We start from the raw sequence: 18,126 nt of genomic DNA, 5'->3' as shown, positions 1-18,126 counted from the left end.
TTTTCTCTGTTGTATTTTAACCCCCAGTCTCGGCCAAGAGACTGTACAGAGATTAATAAAACACAACTGGTTATAATTGAAAACATGCACCAGTGAAAAGAGTAGTTCCGGATTAAAATGTGGGGTGGAAATTCTTTTTTACTTTTCTTTTGTATTTTTGAGAAGGAAGAGGAAATACAGGGGACTCAGTCAGATGGCAATTACTTTAGAAATGCATTTATGTAAGTTTTGAAAATTTTTCACTCCATTGTTCTAATTAGTTGGATGTGTCCTTACAATTTTCGTCCTTTTTAATGACTTTCCCTTTGAGACTGTAACACTCTCATTTATCAGAAGGATGTCATTCCTTTAACATGTATGAAGATTCTGTTATGGGAAGGGGTGGTGTTTTTTATTTTTTTAGTTCATGATTCCTGATGATGAAATCTCTTGTTCGTGCAGGTTTTGTGAATCACCAACAAGTGACCTGGAAATGCGTGGAGGACGGGGCAGGGGAAAGCGGGCAAGGTCCGCTGCAGCTGCCACTGTACCTGGTAATGATGCAAGTTTTGCAGAGTCCAGAGGGCTTCAGAATAAGAATCGAGGTGGTGCCAATGGGAAGGGGAGGAGGGGCAGCCTTAACTCCAGTGGGCGCAGAACACCCCCCAACTGCGCCATGGATGAAGTAAAAGCCAGCCCATCATCCACGAACAAGAGGAAAACTAAGCCTCCTATGGAGCTAGATTTAAACTCCAGTTCAGAGGACAATAAATCCGGAAAACGTGTTCGTACTAACTCTAGAAGCACTCCCACCACCCCACAGGGGAAACCGGAGACTAATTTTTTGGACCAAGGCTGCTCTTCTCCAGTGCTGATTGACTGTCCTCACCCCAACTGCAACAAAAAGTACAAGCACATTAATGGATTACGTTATCATCAGGCTCATGCACATTTGGACCCCGAAAACAAGCTGGAGTTTGAACCTGACAGTGAAGACAAAATTTCAGACTGTGAGGAAGCACTGAGTAATGTGGCACTTGAATGCAGTGAGCAAAGCACAAATTTGCCAGGCTTTGATCCACTAAAAGCACCAACATCTCCTTCCTCCGTTGCTACCCCAGGGACTCCCAAGGGAAAGAGGGAACTGACCAGCAATGGCCCTGGTTCAGTTATCAGTTCCAAAACTGGAAAGAATTCTGGCAAAAAGAAGGGTCTGAACAGTGAACTGAACAGCCTTCCAGTAATTTCTAATATGGCAGCCACACTGGATAATTGCTCAGTAGCAGATGGCAATTTGCAAACTGAAATGCCGAAATTGGAGGCTGAAGGCTTAATTGACAAGAAGAGTTTGGGTGATAAAGGCAAGAAATCGAACAATTGCAAAGTGGATAAAAACCTTTCCAAACTGAAAACAGCCAGGCCCATTGCCCCAGCGCCAGCACCAACTCCTCCCCAATTAATAGCTATACCTACTACAGCCTTTACAACCACCACTACAGGGACAATACCGGGATTGCCCTCTCTAACAACTACTATTGTTCAGGCTACACCAAAGAGCCCTCCACTGAAACCTATTCAACCAAAGCCCACAATTATGGGAGAGCCAAGCACTGTAAACCCAGCTCTCACATCACTCAAAGACAAAAAGAAAAAGGAGAAGAGAAAGCTGAAGGACAAAGAAAGCAAGGAGACGGGCAGCCCCAAGATGGATTCTAAGCTGGGAAAGCTGGAGGATTCAAAAGGGTCTGGGAAAGACTTATCTGGACATTTTTTAAAGGACCATCTCAACAAGAATGAAGTGCTAGCTAATGGACTGTCAGAGTCTCAAGAGAGCAGGATGGCAAGTATTAAGGCTGAAGCTGATAAAGTTTACACGTTCACAGACAATGCGCCCAGCCCTTCCATAGGGAGTGCCTCCAGGATGGAATGCAGCACTTTGGTGAATGGACAATCTGCTATGGCGCCACTGCATGTGTTGACACAAAATGGTGCAGATAGCACAGCTGCCAAAACCAACAGCCCTGCTTACTCAGATATTTCTGATGCAGCTGATGATGGTGGCTCTGACAGCAGGTCAGAGGGCATGAGGTCAAAGGCCAGCTCTCCATCAGATATTATTTCTAATAAAGATGGTGTTGTAAAAGGACATTCTTCAACCACAGCACAATCGGCTCAAGCAAAAGAGTCTCATTCTCCCTATTACCATGGCTATGATCCTTATTATTCCCCAAGTTACTTGCACTCTGGACAGGTCAGTGCCCCAGCAGCTGGGAACAGCAGTACCCCACAGACACTGAAGATCAAAAAAGAGGCTGAGGAAGAGGCTGAAAAGAAAGAGAAGGCAGAAGCATCAGATGCCAAGAAAAGTGAAAGCACTTCCTCTAATTTGCAGCCGCCACAGCATCAGTCGGTAATAACGCAAAGGCACCCTGCACTTGCTCAGTCACTTTATTATGGACAGTATGCCTATGGGCTCTATATGGACCAAAAGTCCTTAATGGCCTCTAACCCTGCTTACAGGCAGCAGTATGAAAAATACTACGAGGACCAGAGGCTAGCAGAACAGAAAATGGCACAAACTGGGAGGGACTGTGAAAGGAAGAATGACCCCCCCTTGAAGGAGATTGGGAAGGATGACAACAAGCAGAAGAATATTCCATCTGCCACTATTTCAAAGGCCCCTTCAACTCCGGAGTCCAGCAAAAATAACACTAAAATAGGGTCATCAGTTCCTAACAAAGGTGAGGAGACAACCAAGTCACAGATCCTTTCCAATCACCAGCAGCAGCTTCAGTCGGAGAGTTTCAAAGCAAAACAAATGGAAAACCACCAGCTTATAAAGGAGGCAGTGGAGATGAAATCTGTTATGGACTCCATGAAGCAAACAGGAGTAGATCCGACCACAAGATTTAAACAGGTGAGATCACAGGAAGTGGAACAAGAGAGTCTTGATTTATCTTTAAGTCATGTGAGATTTTCTCCCTGGTTCTGATATGTTCTTTTACCTCTGCAACCAAACAAGCTCCACCATCCTTTTTTTACGCCGTATGGTATTGTAGTCTGTGAATAGACCAGTAGACCTTCCAGTTGAGCTATTTGAAAAGAATAAAAAAAAAATTAAAAATTCTAGTAAGGTGGTGACAGAACCTAGGCTTAAGACCTGAATAGACTATTTTAAATTATATGCATGAATGAAATAGAATTAGATTTCTCTTTTAGATGTAAATTCTAAGCATTTTGCTTAGTTGAGAAATAAGAAATTTCAAGAAAAATAAGCAGCTTTCATTGCGAGAGGACTTAAAGCAGATTTGAAACATGGTTTGAAGTGGGTTTTTTTTGTTAAAAGACAGTTGGCATTTACTAAAGATGGGTGAGCTGGTTCTTTGAAGAGTTGACTTGAAGCATAGCTCTTTATCTTAACCCAAGGTGACCTTTTTGAAGCAGTTAAGTTCCCCTTCTCCCCTCAACCAACCTCAAGCCCCTACAGACCTACACAATGGATGAAATCCTCTCTCCATTGAAGTCAGTGATAGTTTTGCCATTGATTTCAGTGGAACCAGAATTTTATCCAGTGGCTTCATGCTGACCTTCCTAGATGTCTTCATTTGAGGCAATGCGACTGTCTCTGTGCATTGAACTGGAGCCTCAATGCTTGATGCTTTCATGTTCTGGTGTATGGTACATCCCAAACTTTACCCTTATGCACTGTCTTTCAAGATACAGTATGGTCAGGGGAGTGGGAGTGAGCCCTAAGCAGGAGAATATTTTTGCTGATTCAAATGAGTATTTGAACCAGACTGTCCAAGCCTCTAGTTGTGTGCTTATATTTTTGTGGCATGTGCCATAAATATCTGTCAATTGGAGAAAATATTTACAGTTAGCTTTTGCATTTTCTGTGTTAGAAAAAGAAGTTTTCCTGTTACTTCTTGGTACTGATTTGGTGTGATGTTTTAAAGAACTCACATACCTATGATATGCTTATAAACTGGTGTAATATAATGTGTAAAAAGGTATTTACAGTGCCCAGTACATGCTCTTTAAACCATGTGGTCCTAATCCTATAATTTATAATTACCTATCTATAATCCTATAATTACCCATGTGTAATTTTATGAACTTGAAGTAAGACTGTCAGCTGAAGAAGTCTGCTTTAATGTCTGACTTCTGCTGATTCCCAAATGGGAGGCAGCATTTTTTCAGCTAGATCAGTTTTTCATGTGCATTGTTCCAGGTATTCTAAGCACTCTAGCATAATATTAGCCAGTTTTAATTTTAATTTTGTGGTTCACAGATATTTTTTGCTCTCTAGTGGGAAAATCTCTCTGTGGGCTTTAATTAAAATGTTTTATGAATAGCATGGTTTCAGAACTTTGTTACAATGCATATGTATTTCATGATTAAACTAGTTAAAGGCATGAAGAAGGATATAAGATGAAGCAATTGAATTAAATTTTGATAATTGTCTCTTGCTCCTTCATGGGAATATTGGTTTGACTTTGAGCTCAAGGCACTCTGTAGCAAGCAAACCTCTCTTTTCTGTAATATGGATATGGTATTAAAACAGCTATTAAAAATACATTAACTGAAGTATGGGAAATATCAATAATGAACTTATTTCAACATCTAAGTTCAGAACAATTTTTTTCTCCTCTGTATTAGGATCCAGATTCACGAACATGGCATCATTATGTCTATCAGCCCAAATACCTTGATCAGCAAAAATCAGAAGAACTTGATCGTGAGAAAAAGTTAAAAGAAGACAGCCCTAGAAAAACACCGAACAAGGAAAGTTCCCTGCCTAACCTTCCTGTCTCATTAGCAAGCATTAAAGAGGAGCCTAAAGAGGTCAAGCGTTCTGATTCTCAATCAGTGGATGAGAGCAAGATGAAAAATGATGATCAAAAGACTCCTGTAAATTGGAAGGACTCTCGGGGTGCTAGGGTAGCAGTTTCCTCACCAATGAGTCAGCATCAGTCATATATCCAGTACTTGCATGCTTATCCGTATCCACAGATGTACGATCCCAACCATCCAGCCTATCGTGCAGTCTCTCCTGTCCTAATGCACAGCTATCCTGGTATGTATTCTGAAATTTGTTTTGCACCAATAGTTACAATTTTCACCCTCAAGTTGCAGTAAAGCCTACATTTTAATATTTCTTATAGTAGCTAGGGTAAATTAGAAGCTTCGTGGGTGGCATTGTGTTGCTTGTGCTTCTACTAGGCAAAGTTCTGTAAATGAAACTGATTTAATACAAGATGGTCCTTTTATGAACTGTCACAGTTCCCAGCTACAAGTTTCTCAACCCTTCACAGTCTGCTATTGCTGTTAGACTGACAGATAGTTTATTGCCTATAAAAATATTCTAAGCACTTACTGTCAGAAACGTTATAGTTACTATTCCTTTCACTTAAAGAGGACCCATAAATGTCTGAAATGGCTATCAACTGAACTCTCTTTATAACCTCCATTCATCAGGGTAAATTAGGTGATGAAATTGAAGAGCAAAGATGCCATTTGATAGTCATGTGATCTACTTTTGCTGTTATGCTCTGTTCTGACATTCCCTCCTCCTACCTTGATGTAACCAAAATGTAAAAACAGTAGCTTGATGTGGTATTTATTGTTTACCTGCAGGAGCCTATCTCTCTCCAGGATTTCATTATCCAGTTTATGGGAAGATGTCAGGGAGAGAAGAGACAGAGAAGGTCAATACCAGCCCAAGCATCAATGCAAAAGCAACCACTGAGTCCAAAGCACTGGATTTGCTCCAGCAGCATGCCAGCCAGTATCGCAGCAAGTCACCTGTTGTAAGGCTTCCTCAATTGTTACTGAAGAGGGTTACATATGGGCAGGGGTAGAGAAAGAACATAATTTTAAGAAGCACACAATCTGGCATCAAGCTGTGAATGCATGAGTCTTCTTTATAGCACTGCTTAAAATAAAAGCAATTTATGGTCAGGATGCTTCCGTGGCATAAACTGGAAGTGACACGTAGCACAGTTCTGTCCTCAGAATCTTCCTATCCTGAATGGATTCATATGGAAACAAAGATTCAGAGGTACTTCCTGAGGCATAGTTTATTGTAGTTAAATGGGAAACTCCTGTTTGGAAACAGATAATGAAATAAGAATTTGGGCTATGGGATTTGGTAATATCCCCTCCTTTTATTTACCAAGAATCCACATCTTTCAAGGAGCAGATTACCAGCCCCGATTTCTGAAGATTTACATGTTGGAACAAATACTGATATTTCACTTTCAGATAAGTTGGTGCTAGTTTTAATTGTGAGCAAGTCATTGACTGTAATTATAATTTGTAAAAGGTTTTCTGGCTATTCAGTCAGGCTTGATCCCCAGAGTGCTATAGAGGCTTGAGAATTCATTTACATCAGCTTTCAGCAGCTCAGCTAGGTTGTCCACGCATTGGCAAGCCAGCCAAGCTTCAGGAAAAAACTAGCAGTCATTGTGGTGGCTTCAAGCTGCAGTATGTTGCCTCAAAATCTCTGTGCCTTGGAAAATTTTCCATTAGCTAGAAAGACTAGCTTTAGATAAGAATCAAGTGCAAATAATCAGTAGACAGACTTCTTCAGAAAAAATTAGCTTTATCATTACTATTCAAAAAGTGTTTGACAGGTAGGGGTAAGTGTGGTTTTCTTGTGATTTCATCCCTTCTAAAATTCCCACATCAGTTTTCTTTCAATTTCTATTACTAGCCTGTGGAAAAATCAGCAGCTGAGCGTGAACGGGAAGCAGAAAGGGAACGAGACCGCCATTCTCCTTTTAGCCAGCGGCATCTCCATACACACCATCATACACATGTTGGAATGGGTTACCCCCTCATACCTGGACAATATGACCCATTTCAAGGTGAGCAGAAAATTTCCAATGGTGAGATTGGCTTGCTTGTAGGGTTGTTGCCTTGACATTGGAAATCATGCCTACATGAAGCATTTTGAGTAGAGATCCCACTGTTAAATCAGAAGTGCTGATTTAGGAAGAAGGCTTGAAAACTCACAGCATGTACTAAGAGTGTATTAATAGCTTCATGTCTGAGAAATACCAACTTTTGTTTCCGAAACTGGGTGTCAGAGCATTATTAAAGATGTACCAGTTAGGCTGTCATTCACATGAATGTTTTGATTCCTCCTGCAAACTGACATTAACTGGCTGAAAGGCAGTAAAAAATCCAAACCAAATAACCTCCTTTTTGTATAATGAGGGTTGTGTAAGCAATGGAGAAAGTGTAGCAAAGACAAAAGCTTTTTATACTGAACATATTTTATGTACAAGGCATTGCAGTCACAAGGGTTTGCGCTTGTTATAATTTGACCATCTGAAAGAGGACTCTTTGTATTTTGGCAAATGCCGTGCACAAAGTTGCAGTCAGGGAAAAAGCACAGTAAGATGCGATTTATTCTCCCTAGGTTTTATACTAGTCTTTGAATGTTTTTTCTCTAACTGTGGACTCTGGCTGAATGAAAAAGAGATTTCCTCCCTTGCAGCAAAGTATGTGCTACCACAGTCGGTGGCTAAATGACATTATTTCTTTACGTTCTCTTGATGCCTCAGTACTTATTTTTCCTGTGTAAAAGTCTTGACATTTCTCAGTTTGATTCAGTGATTCCATGTGCCTTTTGGGATGCATTATGCTTGTTCAGTGGCAAAACTGTAAAAATTGTAACTTATTATGAAAGTATTGTATTCTGAGCAGCTGGCATGTCGTTTCTGTAATTCACTGCGTCTTTTGATTCTTGTTGTTTCCTAGTACCTGTAATTTCTACTGAGCTTCCTCAGGAACTCATACAAACCACTTAACATCATGCAGTGCAGTATTTGGAAAGGAATGCAGTACAAGTAGAAATGCTGTAATTTCTTGTAAAATATCTGTCAAGGACAATTCAGTTTATTAAATAAAGGTATATTGATCGCACTGGACAGACTGTCTTAACGATGTTGCCTGGAATATTTGCCATTTATATAGTGTTAAGCCCCACTATTTTCTGGCTGTTTGCCCTAGAGATGCTTCCTACGATTTCTTTGAGCACAAAAATCCATTAAAACCAGACGTACATCAACATTCCTTTGTTTCTTCTTTCCCTCAGGATTGACCTCTGCTGCCCTTGTTGCCACTCAGCAGGTGGCTGCACAGGCATCTGCATCTGGTATGTTTCCTGCACAAAGAAGGTAAATAGCCAGTAAATTATATATCATATCATTGAGAGGAGAAAGCAAATCTTAGATTTTTTAGCCTGATGGTCTGCAGTTCATTATATGACACAGTTTTTAAGGTTGAGGAAAAACTTGGTATTTTGGGTTAATTGCAGTTTTGTTCTCTTTAGGGTGACATTTTGTCCTTAGTTGTGTCCTTTAACTGTAACATAGATCATTAGGAAAGAATAAGTAGTCTGTTTTCTGAGATTCTCCATAGAGAATCCTTTAAGTGTTTGTATTAAGATAAAACAAGTGATTATGAAATATAATTTAAGATAATAATAATATTAAGATAATAGTAAGATCCAAATTTTTATAAAATTAGTTTAAAATTAATGTTCTATTAAGTTGGTTCTATTTATGACCAGGAAAACTTAGGATTTTATCTATTCTGCAGGTCTACCTCGTTTGCTGATTTTCCTTTCAGGGAGGTTTGCTTGGGAGCTCGTTAGTGATGACTCTTATTTAAGTTTCTTCCACACATTTGCTGCTCAGTTATTTTCTAGGTTTTCAGTTGAATTTACTCTTCAATTATCATCATTACTCTTCAAGAGAAAAGAGACTCCTGTATTATAATGATGCCATCTCAAGTGAAAAACCCAAAGCGTCTTTAAAATTAGGATTTTGTTCATCACTGCCATGTTAAAACCTCAGAGTTTAATGTATTAAATAGTGCTGAAAATTCCAGGGTTATGGGTTTCCTTCTGAAAGCTAACTCTGAAAACAAGCAACCGTGAAAGGCTCTTAGCTGGAATTATTTGAGTGAGAAAGGTTTGTAGCCCTTAAAGAGCTGATGGATAATAGGGCATCATAATCCATAAGATAACTTCCAGCACAGGTTACTTCTCCGTATGTTGTTCCTGGCAGGGGAGGGATTAGGACATGGCTTGCCATTTCTGCTGCTTGAGTTTGAGAATACTAGTACAGATTTCATTTCATGATGTATCCAAAGTGCAGAAAAAAAGTAAGAAGAAGGAATGCTGCCTACTAAAACATTCTTCTTTCTCTTTTCAGAGAATGATGAATTTGGGGATGAACATTGTCATGTGACTGGATCACATGAGGAAGCGCTTTATTACAGACATCAGTTCCATGGTGTTAATTTGAAATGCCTTAATGGCAGGCAAAAACCAGTCATTTCATTTTTGTAAATTGCAGATTTTATCACAGAGTAACAAATGTTGCTGTAATTAGACTTCTGTTTTTATATATATATATATGCGTATATATATATATACATATATATATAAAAATATATATATATTCTTTACTTTTTTTGTATCAGTACCAAGGCTCGCACACAGGGTCTGCTGCTAAGTTGCGAACCACACAGTAAATGGAGATATGTATTTGTCACGTTTAGAAAGCGTTAACCGCAAAAGGCTGTTGTTTCTTTTCTTCCTTTTCTTTTTCTTTTTTTTCTTTTTTTCTTTCCAATTGTAAATAAATAATGTTATGTATCAGTGTGCCTGAACCTTGCATACCCTTCTGATATTTCCCACAAGCTCTCAGAGAGGCTAACTGTGATGACACTTTGGTACAATGTAGATGTCTATTTGGTGGTTCCTATTAAGATGCATCAGTGTAAAATGTTACTGTATTCACTGTTTCATTGTAATTGTGTATTGTGAAAAATATACCTTTGGAAGGCATGGGGATTCTAGTACCACAAAAACTGTGTTGTATATAATGTATAGATTTTAAATGGAGATAATGAGCATCTGTGAATAATGAAATGTCTTTTTTGATAATCTTGAATGGCAGATAACCTAATAGCCTGCATACAAGAAGACATCTGTGATTGTTCTATTACTTGAATAGTCCTGCAGTCTTTTTTTTAATGTTTACAATTACCCAGATTTAGAGGAGAGACTTTAATGCCATTACCTGTTTACTTGTTTTATGCTGTAATCTAGTTTATTTTATGTAAAACGTATATCGAATGCTTTCATTTTTTTACTTGCCTTAAATAATTCGGCAATCAGAATAAAGAAAAAAAGTTGCTTTTTTTTTTTTAAATTTCTGGGTGTCTATGGGCCACTTTGAAAGATGTGTCATAGCTGTAGATATCAGAGGCTGCAGCAACGACACAGCTACAAGTTGTGCTCCTGCTGGGCCTGTGCTGTTGTCCTGTCCCAGCAGGCGATGCAGAGCCCAGGCCAGATGGCTGTGGGCCTCTTTCAGTTGACCCTGATAGGTTCAAAAAAGGCCCATAGTAACACTTGGGTGGTATTAGTGGAACTGAAATCTCTAATACCTGTTTTAGAGCAGCTCTGTATGCTATAAATTATAGGCAAATTTTTCCTATTATGTCTGTATTGTCCCCCTTCCCCCCATTTTGAATAGATGCCTAAAAGCAGAGGAGCTGTCAATTAAAAAAAAAAAAAATTCCTTTGCTGTGCTTAATCTGCATTACCACAAAATATTTATATTGTTTTGTTACAATGTGGTTAACACAGCACATAGTAATATGAAATCACTAATCATGACATGAAAAAAAAACAGATTTACTGGTCAGTATTTGAGGCTTTAATTTTGGTCCTTTTCTGCATATCCCAGTTATGTTGATTGTCAAAACTGTTTTTTAAAGTTTTACTGGTTTTTTTTGTTTTGTGTTTGTTGGTGGTTTTTTTGACAGGGTGAATTACTGCAGCTTAAAGGTTGTTCTTGAAGTCAGTTCCGTTTCTTCTACCTTGTGAATACTTAATACAGAAGGATGAATTAAAGATTCCCAACAGACAAGCACACTTGGACTTTTTATATTACTATGATGAATCTGCCATTAATATTGCTATAATTGTTTTATTTTTATAGGCATAAAATCAGTTCCCTTAGTGAATAGTTATAAGGTTTATTGATTTTTACTACACATCATTCATCTGTGGCTTACTATTATTGTCTTGTTCTGAACACATTCAGAAGTCTCATAGTGGTGACATACTACAAGTTAGCCTCATAAAAAATGGGAAGGAAGGGGTGTTTTCTTTGAAAAAGGGGATATTGTGAATGCAGGGCTCTTGAAATAATAAATGCCTTATTACTTCTATAGTAAAGGCTCAGATGGCTTTTGTGTTGAAATGTACCATTGATTTTTTTTTTTCCTGCCTAGACCAGTAATGCTTCCAGAGCAAAACACATCTTATAAATTCACACTATTGGTGATTTTGATTTAGTGTGGTTTGAGTGTAATAAGTAACTGGAATGAATTACTCTGATTGATACAGGGTAAGCAACAGTTAAAACTGCAATTATTGTTATAGCTTTATTGTATCCTTGAGGTCTGTAAGAGTGGCTAACACCCATTACCATTTATTGTCTTCCTCCACTTAAGATTATTGTCTTCCATCTGGCTTTATTGTCTTCCGTTTGGTTTAACACTTGCCATACTGACCTCCTTAAAGGCTGTGCCACAGTGAGCGTGACTCTGTGGTTCAGCACTCCCCAAAGCCAAAAGGAATCCGTGTCTGAGCATAGATGTGCAGCTACTTGGTCATCTCACCACTGTGTGAGCATCCAAAGGATGAGTAAACAGAAGCAGTTACACAAGGAACACAGTTTACACACATGGGAACTACAGAGGCTGCTTGCTGAAAAGGGACAGCAGAAGCATCATGATACGGATATATTTGCACTCTGTTTTCCACAGGATGGGCTTATACTTTTTATTACTTCTAGCTGACACATTTACCACTCTGCCCTTCCAGCAGCAGCTATCAGCGACCTTGCTGCTGTTCTCCAGGTGTTGCTGGATGTTTTGAAAAGGTGAAGCTGGGCTTATGCATTACACTTAACTTGAGTTTCTAGCCTGTTCATGCAAATGCAGCTAGAGAAATTAAAGGTCTGTCAGTGCAAGCCCATCAGACCAAAAAACCCAGCAGGGACCTACTGCCTGTGGTGCTTGCACTGGGAAAAAATAGATGTGAACAGAGAAGGGGTGGGGTGTTTTTTTTAACAATTATGTAACTCTAGTGGCTGAAAGAGGACAGGGCTCTAACTGAGAGAGCTGGCTAGCTATCAGGGTTAGACTAGATCTGGTAAAAATGGGGACTAGAAGTAACATTTCTCCAGTTTTGTAATTTTAGATCCCCTGGTGGCCTTGGGTAGCACTTGAGAAGTCACTGAGCTAATTCTGTGCCATACCATCCCTTCCTTGTTTCTGACAGTTGCACTGGTTAAGCTTAACCATTGGGTCAGTAGTCCCACTTGTCACACTGACAAGTGCTGTCAGAACAAGGGCCTCCAAAGGACATGAAGTTAGAGAATCCCCAAATCCATCCTAAAACACACACCAGGGATTGTTGATAGCACAAAACCTGGCATAAGCACAGGACACCACAGTGGCCTTCTGTAGCTCACCACCATGGCTCTTCTCATGGAACCAGTGGAGTCAAGCAGGAAATCTAGTTCATATTTCCTTCTGGCATCAGCTGTCTTGTCACTATCTTTATTACAACTAGCAAATGTATTGTCCTCAGCTTTCTGTCTCATAATCTCACTCTAATGTTTACTTGCCACAGTCTCTCTCTCCTCCTTTCTCCTCTCCCCTCTTTATGTCACTTACCCACTTAAGGAGCCCTCTTACATCCATCTGATGTTATCAAAATTCTACTTGCACATCTAAAAACCTTCTGGATGTATTTGTTATCTTGACCCTTGATTAGTTTCTCTTTCCTTTTATCACACTTCTTCCTTTAACTTGTGCCTTTTTCTGTAGCTTACACTGTGCCTCTCTTTAGCCTAAAGTATTTGGGACAGAGAACATATCTCACTTCAAATTCATACAGCATAGTTCATATCTATAGTTACCTCTGAATAGTAGCTATAGCATCTCGTAGATGATAGCACAAGATGCCATGAGTAGCTAGTACAAACCATTATTAACAAGAAGCTTAAGGTAACTGACAAAAAACATTACAGTTTTCAAAGGTATTTTGAAACCATCTAGTGACTCAAAATTGTGAATGATACCAAGCCCACATAGGAAGTCTGAAGCTATATCTGCCTGCATCAGAGGGAACTGGAGACATACAGTCATTACTTAATGTGCCAGCTTTGTTCTGCTTTAGAAAGAGAGCTCTGATTTCAGTTTTAGCAATTTAGGTAGCTTTCTCTAGTAAACACTCTAAAGCATCAGTGTTACAGCGCTCCTTTGTGAAGTTTTTTTCCTTAGGTTATTTTTGGAGGTGGGGTGGAAATCTTACTATGACCAAGAAATGCAAGAAGCGTTCATTCAGGAGAGGAGACGTTAGCTAAAGAGGTACATGTTCCAGTGGTGTAGAGATAGACACCATTAAAATTCTTACGTTTTTGGGCAATGTATGCTAAATAAGGCTTTTAACTTCAGTAGCAACTCTGAAATTTCTTCTCTGCACTGATAAATTAGCAAACTTAAGGATTTAGCAACGGTAATTATTATTTGCAACCTAACAATATTTGTCATGCAGAAAACTTAGTCTCCACCATAATACGATAGAGAAGTGCTCTGGAGAGTTTAAAAGCAGATTTTTTTATTGGCAAATGAACTCCAGCAGACCAAGCTGATACCTGTAGTTCAGTTCCAGAAGCCTCACAGATGTTTCAGCAGCATTCTCTGGTCATTTTGGATGGTATAATGATGTATGTTAATTAATTACATGATTTCTGTCATTTGAGTTTGCTAATGGTAGGATACTGCTTACTTACTGCTATGAGCATAATGCTGTAGGATTTACTCAGGAAACAGTGCAGCAATGCCTGATAAAAAAATAGAATTATATCAGTAGGCAAAGACTCCCTGAAAGCCTGTTTAAACCCTTAATAGGGGAAACTAATTTTAAAGCATCCATCTTGACAAGTAGAGTAAATTACTGCAGTTCTCTTAATTGTTTCCAGTGCCCTGAGGGCATTTTACTCAACCTGCCCAGCCTCCCATGAAGCTTCCTCCCCCCATCCTTCCTCGGCCCAGGTCTCCCATTTCAGTTTAGGCTGTCTCTGTTCATCCCTAACCCAGGGATAAAGATGCCTTGGGTTAGAGCTGCACTGTAGTTGTCTTGGCCCCTGACTGGTGTTGGTGAGATGAGACCTGCTAGCCTCCAGGAGCCCCCAGCCCTGGCTGAACTTTCAGAACGAACAAGGATGTGCCATTTCTGCTCTTATGGCTCTTGGGTTTAGGCTGTTTCTTTTAGAACAGTATGCGGGGAAAGAGCTTCAGTGAGTCCCTTGCTAATATTTTCTTAAATAGACAAATATAAGGTTAAAGAGAAATTTTGTCTTTATGTGTTTCAAATCAAACTATTGCAGAACAGTGGAAACGAGATGTGGAATAAAAGCCCCAGACTGAAGAACCTCCTGTGTAGTTAATGACAGTCATGAAAAAGACAGCCCTTTTTTTCCTTAACTTCTAACCCTTTTTTCCTCAATCGTATAAACTTGTGTTTAAGAGTCTGAGTGAAACTAGAGATAACTTAAGGGTAGAGGGGCATTTTTTTTCCTCTCCCCTTCCAGTGTGGATGACTGAAAAGGACAAGATTTGCAATTAGCTGTAAGAGCAGCTGGCTCTTAATACATGTACTCAAACTAGGGCCCTTCCTTACACAGAACATATTTTTCGTTGACAAGCTCCCTATTCACCAGCAGTCAGCTCTGCTAACTGCTTCAGCAAGTTGACTGCCTTCTTCCTGTGTGGTTCTCTGTTCCCCAGAAGAGAGTGGGAGAAACCAGATGCAGGGCTGCATGGACTGCAAGGACGGTTGAAGTTTATGCTTTTCCTTTGCTTATGCTTGCCAGACCAAGGTTTTTTGTAATATTTTGTGCACACCTTTCCCCATTCTGTCACTAAGTTAGTGTAAGTATTTTCAGTGATAAGCCTCATCAAGCCACTGATTTTTAAGTAGAGCTCCAGACAAAAGATCATTAAAATGTCAATGACACAATATGTCTCCCCGCACCATGCGAGAACATAACAATTTAATACCAAGCTTTGCCGCAAGAATCTGTGTCCTAATTCATTATCCCCCTACTTGAAGCTAGTTTCCTTTAATAGAGAAATTGCCAAAGACTCTAAATGACTTGTGGCTTTGTCAAAACTACTTGACCACTTTCCCTTGGATCTGCCAAAATCTGTCCCCAAAATCTGTCCCCATTTTTGGAGTTACTTTCCTAAAGAAACAAATTGTAGAAGAAAGTGTTATAGAAAGAAAACACTAAAAATAACAAGACAGAGTCCAGTTCTTTATGATAGAACAACTCTCAGTAGACTTAGGCATGCTCTGCTTCTGCAACTCAGATAAGGATTTGGTCCCTCAAGGCAGAACAAGTAATTGCTATTCAGTGTAGCTCCTTACTTTTTCCTTGAGTACGTGCACATGTAAGTCTCTCTCAGATACTCATGTACTCACTCCCCCCTTTGTCAGGGGGTCACACATAAATGCATGATTTGATACCAGTTTGCTTAGGGGTTTCTTTTGTAGCCCATTGGCAGTAAAATAGCTCTCTATGATACCAATGACTGCTCAGCTTTATAGAGTTTTATATCTGCACTTCACACTAGTCACAAGCTTTTAAAACCTGTCCTACTTGTAAAAGGGTTAGTGCACATAAACTAAAAATCTCTGTTATTAAAGAAGAGCAGTAGATATATATGTCAGTGTATTGGCCTGGCAAATCAGTCAAGATATTTGCATACAGAAAGGGGAAGGAACAATTAAAGCTGGCCCGGATGGGTAGGGAGGATGGGAAGCATTGACAGTCACTGGGCAAGCGCAGGTGAGTCCCCAAGCACTCATACTACAAATTGCAATGGGTCCTGGTAAAGGAACGTCTGGCACTGGACAGGCAGACCTTTGTTATGAAGCTAACATTGGGCAGATCTGACCATTTTGAAGCACTTGAGTGCTTGCTCCAGGCTCACATGTCACTGGCTTAGGAACTGCCATCTCAATATGCTCTGCTTTCGTCAGTAGCACAGGCCTGGAACATCAAGAGACAGGATGCTTGCAATCCAAAGAGTGGTGAGAGTTATCTTAATACATCTGAGCAACTTATAGAGGATAACACAGGACAAAGCATGAGGTAGTCTTAAAGTTCAAGCATGGCCTGGCAACTTTGTCTTTAGAAGGCACTACAGCTGTCCCATTACTTACATGTAACTCCCCTGCCCCAAAGGACCATGATTTCTCTTGCTTCAGGCTGCCATACACCAAAAATATACCTTCTCTCCCTGCCATCTGAAGGCAGGAGTAAATTATAGAGAAACAACTTTATTGCAGAGTAGAAAATTATCAGCCAGGAGACCGTACACGGCAAACCAGAAGCGTGTGTCTCCAGTTACACTTCCTCTCGTGGCAGTAAGTTGAAACCTTTGGTACCGTTCTCTTTCATTGTTTAGTATCATTATTAATTCTTACATTCTCTTGAGGCCCATTAAATGGCAATGTTATATTACTAGTTACCAGTGTAAAGGGCCCATATCTCCTCATTAATTGGCTGATATGTGTTTAAGAAGCCATTTTGAGTATTTTTCTCTGAAAAAAAGAATATTTCCATCATGAGATATAATAGTTTTTATGTGCTTTTGTTTTGGTTGCTCTGTTTTTAAGCATTAGCACTTCAGTGTGCAGCTTAGATGAGTTCTCAGCTGAATCTTCAGGATGCAGTATTTTGTATGTTCCTAAGTTCAAAATTGGTACTATAATTTCAAATTAAGTGCCACATATAATTAGTAATGTTTTATAGTCTTGAGTTTTGGGTTTTTTTTGTGGAGGGTTGATTTTTTTGTTTTGTTTTGGGTTTTTTTGGTTTTTTGTTTTGTTTTGTTTTGGTTTTTTGTTGTTGTTGTTGTTGTTGTTTTTCCCCTCAAATCTTGTTCATTTGAAAGGGAAAAAGAAGCTTCCACAACTTTGACAGTTGGTGATGTTTTTTTGTTCCCCCCCCCTCGTTTCTTTTAAAGGACAGAATTAATTCACAGATAATTCAGATTCTTGGCAGCATCTGGTAGCTGGTAGGGAAAACAAATTTCAAAAAAAGTCACTGATTTCATGAAGACAGCATTTATCAATAATACAATTATCCCTCTGACTCACACTAAAGCTCATTGGACTTGTATACAATGATCAGTAAGATAAGAATTGAAAACTTTCTCTATGTTGAATCTGTAAGGCAAACACAGGACACTTTTCCAGAGAAGGTTTTATGGGGTAGCTGATGGCAGTTAGGGATGCAGACCACATCCCATCTCCCTTGCACAACCTACACCCCTTTCAGATTATGTTTTGCCCCCAGGTTGCTGCTTATGTTTATTATGCATTAGTCCCTAGTGATAGCATCAAGGTCCTGTGCTCTGCTTGAATCAACAGTTGAATTACACATCAAAAGCAAATTGCTAGTTAATCACCAGGGAAAGGAGATCTGAAGAACTACAAATAGTTCTGTGACCAGTGTAGTTAGTAAAGACCGGTTTTCAATGGCTTTTTTTTCTGTTTGGACTCTCAGATGTTCAGTAAAATGTGAACTCCTTAAATTTTTCCTAAATGAAGGCACTAACAGGCCATCTCTTCTTTGTCTTTTTACCAATACTTGTGAAATTAAAGAGTGTCTTTGGGGTACCTGGTTTAATTGCAACTGGTCAACAGGCTAAAATGTTTTGTGCAAGGGAAAGGTTAGAGGGATGGTGTGGTCACACGAACTTTAAATGAGAGCTTTGCAAGGGTCTCCTCTGCATGGTCCTCTTGTGTGTGTCTCCTGAGCAGTCAAAAACCTTAAGAATGTCAGTAAGTATAACATCTTCTTTTCCCCTTACAAAGTTGGGATGTGTTCAGGGCCAAGCATGGACCCTTTCTGTGGAATCACTCCAGTGTCTTGCTCCATGCTCTGCATCACAAGATGCAAAACATATCCAGTGTCATAGCTGTTGTATAGAAAAGTAACTAGTTCACAATTTATTTAGGTTTAGGTTAAA

The 18,126-nt window shown here is 39.4% G+C and overlaps 1 protein-coding gene across 4 annotated transcripts in view; it reads left to right on the top strand.

Moving 5' to 3' along the window:
* ZNF608 (zinc finger protein 608) overlaps positions 1-11,245 on the top strand; it is an 86,156-nt gene extending 74,911 nt beyond the window's left edge. For 3 of the 4 annotated variants that reach the window (XM_064642778.1, XM_064642779.1, XM_064642777.1), the window contains exons 5-10: positions 442-2,896; positions 4,639-5,056; positions 5,617-5,789; positions 6,695-6,848; positions 8,084-8,165; positions 9,207-11,245. In XM_064642778.1, the coding sequence (XP_064498848.1) occupies positions 442-2,896; positions 4,639-5,056; positions 5,617-5,789; positions 6,695-6,848; positions 8,084-8,165; positions 9,207-9,213 (3,289 nt within the window). In that variant the 3' untranslated portion in view covers positions 9,214-11,245. Of the gene's footprint in view, positions 1-441; positions 2,897-4,638; positions 5,057-5,616; positions 5,790-6,694; positions 6,849-8,083; positions 8,170-9,206 lie in introns of those variants that run through there. The other variant, XM_064642780.1, reaches the window with a different exon arrangement.
* The last annotated feature ends 6,881 nt before the right edge of the window (positions 11,246-18,126 follow it).

This window comes from Pseudopipra pipra, chromosome Z (assembly GCF_036250125.1).
Source record: "Pseudopipra pipra isolate bDixPip1 chromosome Z, bDixPip1.hap1, whole genome shotgun sequence".
NCBI lineage: Eukaryota > Metazoa > Chordata > Aves > Passeriformes > Pipridae > Pseudopipra > Pseudopipra pipra.
Note: the sequence above shows the minus strand (reverse complement) of the source record. Positions and strands in the feature narration are given on the sequence as shown.